Source organism: Fundulus heteroclitus, chromosome 1 (genome assembly GCF_011125445.2).
Source record: "Fundulus heteroclitus isolate FHET01 chromosome 1, MU-UCD_Fhet_4.1, whole genome shotgun sequence".
NCBI classification, from domain to species: Eukaryota; Metazoa; Chordata; class Actinopteri; order Cyprinodontiformes; family Fundulidae; genus Fundulus; species Fundulus heteroclitus.
Genome location: NC_046361.1, coordinates 28,618,091 through 28,631,552, shown reverse-complemented (window position 1 = coordinate 28,631,552; position 13,462 = coordinate 28,618,091). Strand labels below are relative to the sequence as shown.

Here is a 13,462-nt window from a genome sequence, read left to right as displayed (position 1 = left end):
GGAAAGACTCAGAAGCTGGAGGGTTTTTAGATTTGGTCAAACGTAGACTCTTAGACGTCGCTGTCCCCCCCCCCAGCGAGCCGCGCCCGATCCGTCTGCGACCAAAAGGCATCCCAGCGCCTGTAAATAGGCTGTGTTGATCGGACACTAGGAGAGAGTTTGCTGTCGTCCTTTTGCGGGTTTTTAGGAACGTTTGTGCATGTTTTACACGATTAAGACTGAAGGTTCAAGGTCTGTTCTGTTTTTAGCTCATTTGATCAGATTTAAATAATAAAAAAAAAAAGGCAAATAGATTAAAATATTATTTGAAGAGCTGATTTTGAAGTACTGGGTAAATTTTTGCCTTTTTCTCCGTCTTACATTCCTTTTTTCTTTTTTTTCTTTTTTTTTCGTATATTTTTTTGTGTTGTACACGGGCCAACGTACGACGCTACGCGGCTCGTTTGGTTTTCTGCAAAGGTGACACGATGACTCCAGTTTTGGTTTTATTTAAACTTGCTACTTACACTGAACGTTTTTTTTTTTCTTTTTTTTTTTTTTAGAAAATGGAAAGACGTGTAAAAATGTCTTTTTACATAAAAAGACATGACAACCAAATGTGGTGTTAAGTGAATTTTTAATAATGTACAGTTTTGGTGACTTTAAATTTGATTCTTTATATTTTTAGGACCAATTCATCATTTTTAAGAGGAGGTATTACACGACTCTGTTGTATTAAGGTAATGTAACACGTGTGCATCTGTAGAATGTACTGTGAGTTGAATAAAAACACATCTTGTAGAGAGTAGTTGTTCTGCTGCTGCATCTTTGCCTCTTTTGAGCCTCGTTTCAGAACCACCCTGCATTTTGGACCCTGCTAAGTCGAGGGAAAATTAACAACTTTCAAACATTGAAAACAAATTATTTGTTAAATAACAGTGACGTCTTTAGATTTCCCTTTTAGATTTGTTGCAAATAACCATAAAACAATTTCAAGACTCCACAAAGGACTCTGCTAATCAAAAGGAACACCGTGTCATGTGCAACAAAAGGGGAAAAAGAAGGCGATTTAACAATATCTGAACTGGAATGAACATCAATCTGGGTGGTACAAACAGCTTTATTGTTCTGTTCATATTTAACACGTTTAGCAGTCATTAAGGCTTTTAGTTCTTTAAAAACACCCCTGGTTTTATAAATGCGTATCATAAATGGATCTACAGTCTTGTTCCAAATAAAAGCCTGGCATCAGTAAGCAAATCACTGTTTTTGATATGTCTCTCTTTGGCAAATAAGTTACTAGTAAGTGCAGTATGGTAATAGAAACCAACAGACAAGGCATGCATGCTGCTGATTCTGGGTTAAAGAATCATTAAATCTAAGGGGACGAGTTGAAAATATCAGCGAGGTCATTTATTCTGAGAACAAACGTTTAAGATGACGGCAGCAAATATTGAACCTGCTGGTTTATAGACCATTCCTCTCTAAAGACCTGTGTAAAATGGGTCATTTTAGTCATCGTTCAGAGATATATTTTAAAATGGAAAGCAGAAGCATAAAAACATGGACTGGCCAGAAGAGAAATGGTGAAATGTTTTAGGAATTGAACCCACGGTGCACTGTGAAGCACGGCGGCTCAGGCATCATGGTACGTATTTGCTTCTTATTCCTGTGGTGTCATGCCTGGTTGTTAGATTACCAGGGTTTCTTGGGTCAGTTTGAATACTTCAAGATCCTTTTAGAAACCTTTGGTGCCTCAGGCCCAAAAGGAATAGCCTCCTAAATGGATGTTTCAATAAGAAGACAACGCCAAACAGCACAGTAAGTGAGCAGCATCTTGATTCCAGACCAATAAGACTAATTCTTTGTATTTTGCCCAGCACCATAACCTGTAATCCTGTAGAAAATCTGTAGGACATAAAAAAACAAAAGCAATAAATGGAGAGGAACTCTGGAACTTAGTCCAATTGCCCTGGGCTGGAATACCTGTTCACAGGTGCAACAAGTCGGTCGGCTCCATTTTTTTAACCCAATTAGTCCTTTTTGCTCCCTTTCTGCAGAGCTGGAACAAATTTGTTACAATTTTCTTCAGTGTGCCAAATGCATGTTGCATGTAGGGAAGTAAAAGCTACAATAAGGATGTTGAGCTTTACTCCCCTTCAAAGCTCACCACTGTTACGTTGAACACAACTGCATGTGTGAAGCTCTGTTATTGTTATATTTATTTGTGTTCAGCTGCAGCATTTCAGCTAATGCTGTTTTCCTGCTGCTATGAAAGATCCTGTTTAAATGGGACTTTTCATGTCTTGAGGTTAAATGCAACGCTTCTTAGTTTAGGGACCTGGCACTGTTGTAGTTAAGTGTTGTCTTTAACAACATAATTTCCCCAGAAATGGGATGAATAAAGGCTATTTTATTCTGTTCTATTCTAAATAACACAGGAAAGGTTCTGGATACCTGGCTGTAGGGGTAAAAAAAAAAGAAGCTTTTTATAAGACAAAATATATAGAAATGGAAACTAACATAAATAAAAGAGGTTAGATTGGTATTGAGACCATTGAATAAGCCATCTTAGCAATATGCAGATTGTGTCATGATTCCTACGTGAATAGACCCATTCATCCTGGACAAAGAGGAGAGTATCAAATATTACAGCTGAAGCATCAACCTTTTGCATAACTGTATGTTTAAACATTTGTTTTTGGTACCATTTACCCTTTTTTCTTGCACACTTCATGTTTGAAAGGTTAAAATATGTTTTCACATCATCAGTGCTACACAGAAACATTGGGAGCATCTGTTATCCTATTTTTTTTTTTTTGAAGTACTTTTGCAGAAATAACCTGCAGGGTGTGTGCTGTCTGGAGCACATGCTGCTGGAAACCTCCTGCCGCCACTGACAGCTGCTCAATGGCGCTGGAAGCTCCGGATTCAAACTCACTAATGAATCTACGATCATAATCAGGAAAAGCAACACTTTGTTTTCCCCTACCTCATACTTCTAAAATGAAAAAATAAATAAATAACTACCTGTACTGTGTTTCCAGTGCGTCTAATAAATTTCCCTCACCCTTCAGCTCTGCATCAAAACCCTGAGTTTGCATTTTGAGTGTATGTGTGTAAAATAGTGTCGGTGTCAGCACTCTGAGTGTGGCGGGATGAAAACTCCTCACGCCAGCGGCTTCCAGTACGCCCCCCGCTCAGCCAGGGCCACACATTTGGGGCTTATCGCCACAAAAGGGGGGATAACAGTCACACAGTTGCTGTAGTGAGGAGGGGGTAATCCATGACATAATGGGGCACACCAGCAAAAAAAAAAAAAAAAAAAAAAAAAAAAAATCCACCGCCCCCCTGACCTCCACCCCCTTACCAGTTGATTCTGCCCCTTGGCTCGGTTCAGACCCATAACCGTTCCTGCAGCGTCATCTGATCCAAGCGCTGAATTGCAGCCAGCGCGTGTCGATATCAAAGAGGGACAAAAGAAAAGCACGCGGAGATGCAGCAGTTCACAAGCCTCCATGGCAACAGCATCATGAAAGAGACAAGCCCCCCCGTGGGGATCAGAGAGATACCTCACAAGTCGTGTGTAGGGGGAGAGAAACTGGCCTTTCCAAAGCGTTTAATAAGCGTCATAAGGGGATTGATTACATCTGGCGCAGAAATGCAGTATATCATAGAAACAGATGGTTTCAAATCAAAGGATGAGGTTTGCTCTAATTGTTCCGCTCACCTCTGGTTGCTAATTGGCTCTCTCTGCCATTACTAAAAATGGAAGTCATGCTGAGCAGCAGTTTCTAGGTGACCAGCTCACACCAAACACGCGTTTGGTAGGAAGAAAAAAAAACAACAATACATAAATGGAACTTAACAAAATGTACGCTGAACAGCCACAAACAGTTTAAGTTGTATGGAATACATTTAAAACTTTCCTCAACAAAGTAAGTCCCTGGCATAAGAAAAAAAGAAGAGACTAAACCAAATAGCCACACCTAACGCTGGTCGGCTCAGGTACAGGTCTGTTCTCCATCTGATGTTCTGAAGTTGCATTCACTGGTTCGAGCAGTTCCCTGTAAATATTTTAGATTTAAGTAATTTCCCCCCAGGGATTATTAAAGTATGTCTGATTCTGATTCTGATTGTGATTTGTAGGTGCAATTTAAGGAACGCAGCAATCAGTTTGATTTCAGTGTGATGCTGGTGGAATAAGAGCAAAGTTAGAGATACAGTACTGTGAAAAAGGTGGACACGTATTGTTAAATATTCGGTTCTTTTTTTAAACTAATCTTGTTACATCAAGGTGATTCCAAAAAAAGTAAAAAACAAAGCAACTGGACTTGTTTTTCGTAGTTGAAGACGTTTCGCTTCCTCTCCAGGAAGCTTTCTCAATTCAAAAAGTCTGGAGTAATGTGGAGTAACAAGCTTTATACTACTTATACTTTTGGCAGCAGTATAAAGTTTGGTACTCCACATTACTCCAGACTTTTTGAATTGAGAAAGCTTCCTGGAGAGGAAGCGAAACGTCTTCAACTACGAAAAACGAGTCCAGTTGCTTTGTTTTTTTTACTTTTTTTGAATGACCATGACCTGGATGACTGAGAATCTTCACGAGCATACTTACATCAAGGTCTAATCCCGTTTTTAATTGTCCCTGTCACGGATTTTATTGAATTTAAGCAACAACAAAAATCCTGATTCACTCATTAAACGGAATAATAAAAACAGAGTGAATTTAGTTGAGAAAACTGTCAGGAAACCCTTCTAATAGCTTCTGTTACGCTCTTAGACTGAAGGCAAGGCAAGGCAAGTTTATTTGTACAGAACATTTCAGTAACAAGACAATTCAAAGTGCTGAAATAATCTACCAGTCTCTAACGTCAATCTACAGAAAGCTTGTCGGGGATCTTTTTGCATGTAAAGCCCGTTTCACCCCACAGCGTCTCAATCAGATCAAGACTTTCCACTTCTTATGTTTCAGCCAGTCCTTGGTGGATTTATTTGCATGTTTTTTTTTTTTTTTTTTTGGATGGCCTCCCATCTTTCTCAAGCTCCCTCTGATGCATGTTGGAACTCGCTATAGATTTTATGATGGCTGAACTGGTCAGGACCTGCTGCAGCAAAGTATCCCTGAACCATGACACCTCCTCCCCCATGCTTCACAGTTGCTGAGAGGTTCTTGTTTAATTCATGCTCAACATGTCCTCTGTTCGGATTTACAAATAGGTACATTTTAGTACCATCTGTCCAAAGGACATTATTCCAGAGGTTTTGCTCCGTGTCCACACTCTCCCTGACAACCCCAAAATCCAACATGCCGGCCGCTGGCGACAGCTGCAGAAATGTAGTTGTTTCTGCACCTCTATGGTTTGTATCTCATACAATGAGTGGGGGATGTATTACTTTACATCTGTTTGCAAACATATTCATTTCTGGTTTAAATGAAAATAAAACAGAGACATACTTGAAGTATGACGTGTATTACTGTAATTTGCCTGTTCCCAGAGCAAATAAAGTAGCCAACCCCACAGCTTTCCTAACTTGACACTGGAATAAAGTTACGTTGGGTGTGCTGTCATTCAGAGACCTCAGTTGTGACTTTCAGGCTAAATAGATCTCAGTTGCATGTTTGAAAATCTGCGTTATTTCCTTTATTAGCAACACAATAGTATTTTTCAGCATTTTATGCAGCCATGTTCCTATATATTTGTTTTGCAGTACTCTGTGTGTTAGACTATGGGATATGAGCCATCAAAGTGCAGTTTGCTACTGCAGCTCCTATTGCATTTTATTCACACAGCAGCCATGTTGAATTTTGTATTATTGGTTTCAAGTTGAAGTTTCAGCTTCAGGCAGATTTTAAAACTAAATTTCCACTTCTCTGTCGGACTTGCAGGGAGCCATGATTAACTAGATGCCCATTAACTCTGGAATTGCTGTTATGCATACATTTGGAAATATTACACCTTTAGAAATCTCAAAACTGTTTGGACCAAAGTGTGTAACATGCAAGAAGAAAACACACTTTTGGAAAATTTAAAAAGACTAATGCAACAGACGAAGACGTAATTATAAATGTTTCTGCCTCCAACATACAGGTTAAAACTTACAGATTTTACGAAGAAAATACATTTATATGGAATTTCTACAGTTGCTGTTGCCTGCCATCTGAAGTTTTAATTGCCTACATTTCTATGGTATTTATATTGAATTCATTGTAACTTATTATGACAGGTGATAGTATTGTTCTTACGTAAATGTTCAAACACACGGCAGCAAATGTATGATATTCTTTTAAAAAGAATTAGTGGAAAAAATAAAGAGAAATCTGAAAGTCTAAAGTATTTAGAAATTTTGAAATGCAAAATTAGTTTAAAATTTTGCCTTAATTTGGTGGACTTTTGGAAAAACATGTTGCTTTTAGATCTTAATCTGGCCTAATGTGTGTGTTAAATGGTTTTTAGTGTTAAAAAATTGTAGTAACCATGGTAATAAATATTTATTACCTTTATAACCAAGTTATTACCATCCATTTGACTCAATTTGCTGTGAAATTTTGCAGGCAGTTAGAAACCAAGCGGCAGGAATCGCTCCAGCTTTCTATGCTGCTGTAAGGTCGATTCATTTGGTTGCTAATTTTTGGTGGGCAGGCTGTTAGACACGCAACCTCAAAGGGACATCCTTGCTCTGTGCGAGCAGGAAATCTGAGCAGGGCCTGGAGTGTTGCGGAGAAGGAGAGCGTGAGGCAGAAAGGGAGGAGGCTGTCCTCATCAAAGGAGCTCTCGAGTTAATGAGACCCCAAAGCCCTCAGACCCCAACAGCTCCGCTCAGACAGATATAGAGACAAACAAGACACCCGAGGACAGCATCTCCGCCGGATTTGAAATGACGTGGCGTGAGGTGAGGATTCTCATTTGATTTATCCATTCCTGTTATTCGTGATCTACATGAACCTCATACAGATTTTGTTTTCTTCATAATCCTGGGACGATACATCAACACTTGCATATCTGTATGTGCATTAAAAGTGGCTGTTTATGACCATTTAAAGTTTATTATTTCCAAATAATGTTTCTAAAAATCAACATTTGTGAGGTTTTGGCTCTTGATTTTAACAACCTGTTTGTTGATATATCAGACTGTGTCTTAAACTTGGATTTTCAAGTTATTAGAAAATTAGTAGTTATAATTTTTTTTTACCTTCAAAGTCAAATCCCTTTGTCTTTAAGAGCCTGGAGCCTCAGGAGATAAACTGCAATACGAGCGAAATGTTTCTCCATTGTGTTAGTTTTGAAAGTCCTGTGTCCTTAAAATTTAAGGCCACAACATCCTGTCTGCGACACAGATCCATTCGGCGCCCAGAGAACAGGCTGATTTTTCTTGATCTCCATCGTGCTTAACAGCGATGTTAGCCACTCCTTATGTGTACCTGTAAATAACTCCACAGGTGGTTTCCTTTGTCATCATTTTATAATTGATCATTATGTCCCATTGCCAATTAACCTAGTTTTTAGATGTTTGCAAGTGTCCTAATCGTTTGACATGTTTCCAGAATTGACTCAGGAAATATTTTGCAGAAAAAAGTGATGGGAAAGTGATGACCTAGTGCAGGGATTCCCAAAGTGGAGGTCGGACCCCCCACCCCCAACTTGCCAAAATGGGGACACCCATCTCTGGCACTGTTTTTTGGGGGGTTGCAGGCTGAAAGGTTTGAAAACCCCTGGCCTAGTGGTTAAAGCAGGGTGTTTGCATCCTGGGAAGGCTGCAAATCCCACAGACTGCCACTCTGGGTCCCTGAGCTAGACCCTCAGCCCCAGAATGCCGCCTGGGAGCCTCACAGCGGCAGCCAACCTCTCCCTGAGGGATGGGTTAAAGGCAGAGGATGAATTTCATGGAAATAAAGATGATTAATACATTATGGAAGTCTTATTTCCTAGCATTTTGCACATGTTTTAGTAAATGCATCCTTGCCACACACACAAATTTGAATCTCCTGTTTTGATCAATTCTAGCCACAGAAAAATCTGATAGGTTAACCAATTACAAGCCAATTGTTCCTGTGCCATTTTTCTCCCAGGAGCTACGCAGTCGCCAGTTCTGGAGGGCCATTTTAGCAGAGCTGCTCGGCACCCTGGTGTTAGTGAGCGTCGTCCTGGGGGCCTCTGTCCCAGGGCCCGACGGGGCCCCTGTGGGACCCTTGTATCCAGCTGTAGCAGTGGGTGCGGTCATTGTCTCGCTGGCACATTGCTTTGGAGAAATAAGTGGAGCACAGGTAAAAAAAAAATACCTTGCAGTAACACATTTAAGTTGGAGAATTGCTTTTTCTTTTTTTCCACAAAAGGGCAAAAAGCGATGTTGATTCAACGTGCTAAAATCACAATGTAGCAAAAGTTCGTTAAATTAAGAATCCTATTTGACCAACAAATGCCAGGGATGGAAAAGATAAAGTTTTATAATGATAATATTTACATGCACTCTCACATCTCCCACAGGTGCTGGGTCCCAGGTATTAAATGTTCACTTATATACAGTAATCTTATAATTTATTTATTTATTTATGTTCTTTCATTTTCTTTTTCAAGTATCACATTACACATGTCAGCTTACATAATAATATATATGATTTAGCAATGGCATCTAGGTGTTATTCGATTGTATCTGTTGCTTTATGTCTGTTGGTTGTGCCGTTCTTTTTGTGTCTCTTTCCAGGTGACGGAGCAGACGGAGAAGGTTTTATCATTCTCTCCCTTTTATCTCCTCTTTCTTTCACCTCTACTCTTTTTTTTTCTTTTCTTTCTCTTTCACTTTTTGTTCTTCCTTTACTCTCCCATTGTCATGTCCATATAATTTGAAATTCTCCTTGCAGGAATCATAATAAAGCTATTTACAAGCATAAATCAAGTGGAGCACTATGGCGAAAGCTGTACGCTCCACTTGTAAAAGCAAAATCTGTCGAGCTCTATCTGGCATTGAGACATCAATTCCTATTGCCACATTGCTAGACAGGACACTGGAAAAAAAAAAAAAAAAAAAAAAAGATAATATTTACAAACATGCAAGCGGTTGCTGCAGTGCTAACTTTTTGGAAGAAAATCTGGAGACATAAAATGAAAAAAAAAAAAAAAACACATGTTTGCATTCCAATATGAAGTTATGCAGTGAATGCAACGCAGCGCAGGCCCAAAAATTTTGAATTTGATTTAACTGGAATCCGAGCAGAAAAGAAAGCTTGTGTTCTTGTGTCTGATTAGGTGAACCCCGCCGTCACGTTGTCCTTGCTGGCCACCCGCAAGCTGGATGTCCTCCGCGCCCTCGTCTACATGGTGGCGCAGTGTTTGGGGGCCTGTTTGGGAACCTCGGTCCTCTACCTCGCTCTGCCCGTCAAAGCCACAGCAGGCCACTTTGTTAACAGGGTGAGTCTGCAGAATGCATATGTGTCACTGTTTTAAAATTCCACGTACCTGTCTTCTTAATATTCCCTCCGTTTCCGTCCTGATCCCTGGTAAATGTCGCTCAGGTTCCCATAGATCTGAATGCGGCGCAGGCTCTGTGCATCGAGGTGCTGTGCACCTTTCAGATGGTCTTCACCGTCTTCTCAGTGGAGGAGCAGAGACGCAGGGAAAGCGTAGAACCAGGAAATCTGGCCATTGGATTTGCTCACACTGCTGGAGTGCTAATAGGGGTAAGAAAAATACGAGTTTCCAGGTATATTATTTCACATAGAGAGTCCTGCAAATGTATTTACGCCACCTTGAACTTTTTTTTCCATTTTATCATACTATAACTACAAACTCTAATGTCTTATGACCAGTTTTAAAAATATAAATCTTTATAAAAACTGAATGTTTTTTGTTTGTTAGTTTTGTTTTCAAAATATTTAACTGGATTTAGATTTGGACTTTGACTAGGACATTCTAACACTCATTAACATTATGTGACCTAAACCATCCACTGTAGCTTTGATTGCATGTTTTTCCTGCAGCAGGTACATTTTTATCCCCGTCCCAAGTCATCTGCAGCCTCTAACTGGCTTTTTTTTCTAGGACTTCCATGTATTTAGTCCATTCATCTTCACATCTACCTCGACCAGCTTCCCTGTCCCACCAGAGGACATGCATTCCCACAGTATGATGCTGCCACATATATCATTTACGGTGTTCGGGTGATGTACAGGGTTGGTTATTCACCACATATGGTCTTTCGCATGTGGACAAATAAACAAAAACAACAACGACCCAAAAACAAGCAAACAAGGAAACATTATAGCTTTCCTTTAACAGTAGCTTTCTTTAAAATGGTCAGGTTTGTGATGTGCATGAGTAATAATTGCTCTTAACAGATTTATCATGGCCTTCCCTGCCCTGTCTGTCAGGCAGACAGCCATGTCTTGGTAGGTTTGCTGTTGTGCTGCAATCTTTGCTTTCCCAGAATGGATTGAAAAGTGTTCTGACAGAGGTTTAAAATTTGGGATTTTTTTTTTTTTTTTTTTTACAACCTAACCCTGTAGTTCCTTGGTTTTCATGGTCCTGTTTGTTCACTAATGTTTTCTACCAAACCTCTGAGTCCTTCACAGAATAGCTGGATTTACACTGTGGCTAAGTTTTCATAGGTGGACTATTTACTATCTACTAATAAGTGATTATTGAATGAAACCGGTTGTGCTGGGTTTTAGTCGGGTGTATCAGAGTAAAGGTAGCTGAGTACAAATGTACGTCACGTTTTTTTTTCTTCCAGATTTTCAATTGTAAAGTTATATAATTTAGTTTGTTTTTTGATGAACTGAGGAAAGCTAAGCATTAAATAAATATGTCATGCCACCAGTTAGCTTAAAATAACTGTGATGTCGGTCTGTTTCTCCATCAGGCACGGTTCTCTGGTGCCAGTATGAATCCAGCTCGCTCCTTGGGCCCAGCCACCATCACTGGATTCTGGGAAAATCACTGGGTAAGAAACCCAGCACAGTTGTGTGCTGCCATACCAGCAGTTGTGCAGCATTGTTTGTGAAAGTCTGAGCACTTCTACAAAACGCCCTCATGCAATGTGGAGGTGTTTAATATATAACTTTTTTTTGGTCATTTGCAATAGCATGTGCACATCACCACCACTTTACTATCTACAACCTTATATGTTTTATTAAACAAAAAAGTTGCCCATGATATGTTACAGGAATTAGAAGCCTTAATGCATGGTACTTGCATAATTAGCTAACATTTATTGCATCTAAGCAGTTCTTTTCAATGTGCATTTTGCTTACAGTGATATTACAATTAAAATTTTTTGCAGGAGGTGAGTCAAATAGCTTATAAAGCTTATCTTATCTTAAATATGAGCTTTATAAGGAAATAAGACAGGCCCAACTATAGATCCCTGAAGCACCCCACAGATAAGGGGAAGTATCATTAGTATTGACGTAAACCTTACAGTAGGATAGGTATGAAGTAAACATTGAAAGAGCTACACCAGAGATACCAGCCAATTTGACCAATCAGTTAATCAAACAGGATTGATCAATAGTAAAAGACACACACACACACACACACACACACACACACACACACGCACACACACACACACACACACACACACACACACACACACACACACATATATATATATATATATATATATATATATATATATATATATAATGCACTTTTATGCACTCCTGGAGACTCTAAGTACAAAACAAAATGTATTTAAGGGGTAAACAGGGAATTTTGCACGATATGTCCCCTTTAAACAAAGGTCTAGTGGCTTCTGCAAGTAAATTGAAAATGGGTCGTCACAGCGCTTTTTAGCAGAATAATCAAAAACAAATACCCAGGATCAATAGTTTTTCATCTCCATCCTAGTCCTCATATATTTAATAATTAATTAACAATGTGTTTTTATGCATTCCTCAGTTTAGACCTTTCAAATTAAGTAAATTATAAAATAATAACAATTTTGAAAGAAAGACCACGCCTAAACCACTCCTGGTGATACATCACGCCACAGTTTATAAGCACCTCAGTCCAGTGTTGCATGTTGTTGGATCTCCTACCAAAGATCTCCAGAGTCTCATCTTTTTTTTCCCCCTCCATCCACTCACTCTGAGGCGCGGTACGCTCTAGTAAATAGGATCTTACTTTGTCACCCACCCACAGGTGTACTGGATCGGTCCAATCTTCGGGGCTCTGCTCGCCGGAGTGTCCCACGAGTTCTTCTTCGCCCGCAGCGCCTCTCGCCAGAAGCTGGTGGCCTGTTTGACCTGCAAGGACATTGAGATCATTGAGACGGCCAGCATGACTGGCTCGTCTCTGTCCACGGTTACTCAGAACGCTATGAGAGCCAAGCATGCCAACAAGCAGGAAGGCAACTGAAGAAGTATGACGAAGGGTTGGGCCAGGCTTTGATGGCGATGGGCATCAATGGAATGGCAGAAGCTGACTGAACAAGGGTTTAGCTCCTTGAACTTCATGTGCCATAGAACATAAATGAGACTAATGGGTTGAGGATCATTATACAATAAATATAAAGGAATCTAATTATAATCACAAGACAACTTGCTTATAAGAGAAGGTATTTCTGGATATTTATTTAAAATAGAACAACATGTCCTTTATAGTGTCTATTACTGTTTTGTTTTGTTTTACCAAGAATCTGAATCACTACTGAGTTTCCTATTAGATGTGATACAATCAGAAGTTCATAAATGTCACACACAAAAAAAAGGATAAAATAAAATGTCTTTATTGGAGTACTGGAGTACATGAGGCTGGCGCTGATATTGCAAGGTCCGGCGTTCTCTTTCACATTTGCACATCATTGGAGTATGTAAAAGCAAAAGAGACTCATTGAAATCCTGCTGAATAACAGCCTCGTGATCCAGATGCATCTCGTGTTTGCAATCGCTTTGAAATGCTAAAGCGGTCCTTTCCCCTGCCCTGCGGGTTCACTGATGCTCTCAAACAGTCCAGGTCTGTCTCTTCTCACACGGTCCGCTATTCATACCTCTGTTGTGTTTTTTCACAGAGAGTATACCAGAATAAGCTTTGTAATTTAAAACGGATACAATGAGAGTATGTGCACTGTTCCTGAGGAAGTGTTGTTTCTTGGTATGAGCGGCAGTTTGTCTCCTGTGCAGAAATATATATATGTATATATATATATATATATATATATATATATATATATATATATATATATATATATATATATATATTTCTGTTAGACATCAACCCTTTTTTTTTCTTTTTAAAGCTTTTTTCACACAACAAGCACAAGCATCAATGTATTTTATCCAGATTTTATATGACACCAAAGTAGTTCATAGTTGTGACGTGGAAAGAAAAAAAAAATATTCATGGTTTCAAGATTTCAGAACCACCTTTCACTGCAAAAACAGCTATAAATCGTTTGCTGCATATCTCTACCACCTTTTGCACATCCAGAGGCTGAAATGTTTGTTTATTCATGTTTGCAGAATATTTAAAGCTCAGTCATGCTG

The 13,462-nt window shown here is 39.4% G+C and overlaps 1 protein-coding gene across 1 annotated transcript; it reads left to right on the top strand.

Annotated features, from left to right (window-relative positions):
- The first annotated feature begins 6,763 nt into the window (after window positions 1-6,763).
- Window positions 6,764-13,094, top strand: LOC105928603 (aquaporin AQPAe.a). The gene is given in 7 exon segments (XM_012865944.3): window positions 6,764-6,799; window positions 6,802-6,873; window positions 8,051-8,245; window positions 9,225-9,386; window positions 9,491-9,655; window positions 10,837-10,917; window positions 12,120-13,094. Coding segments are annotated over 7 exon segments (927 nt in total). The 3' UTR covers window positions 12,336-13,094.
- The last annotated feature ends 368 nt before the right edge of the window (window positions 13,095-13,462 follow it).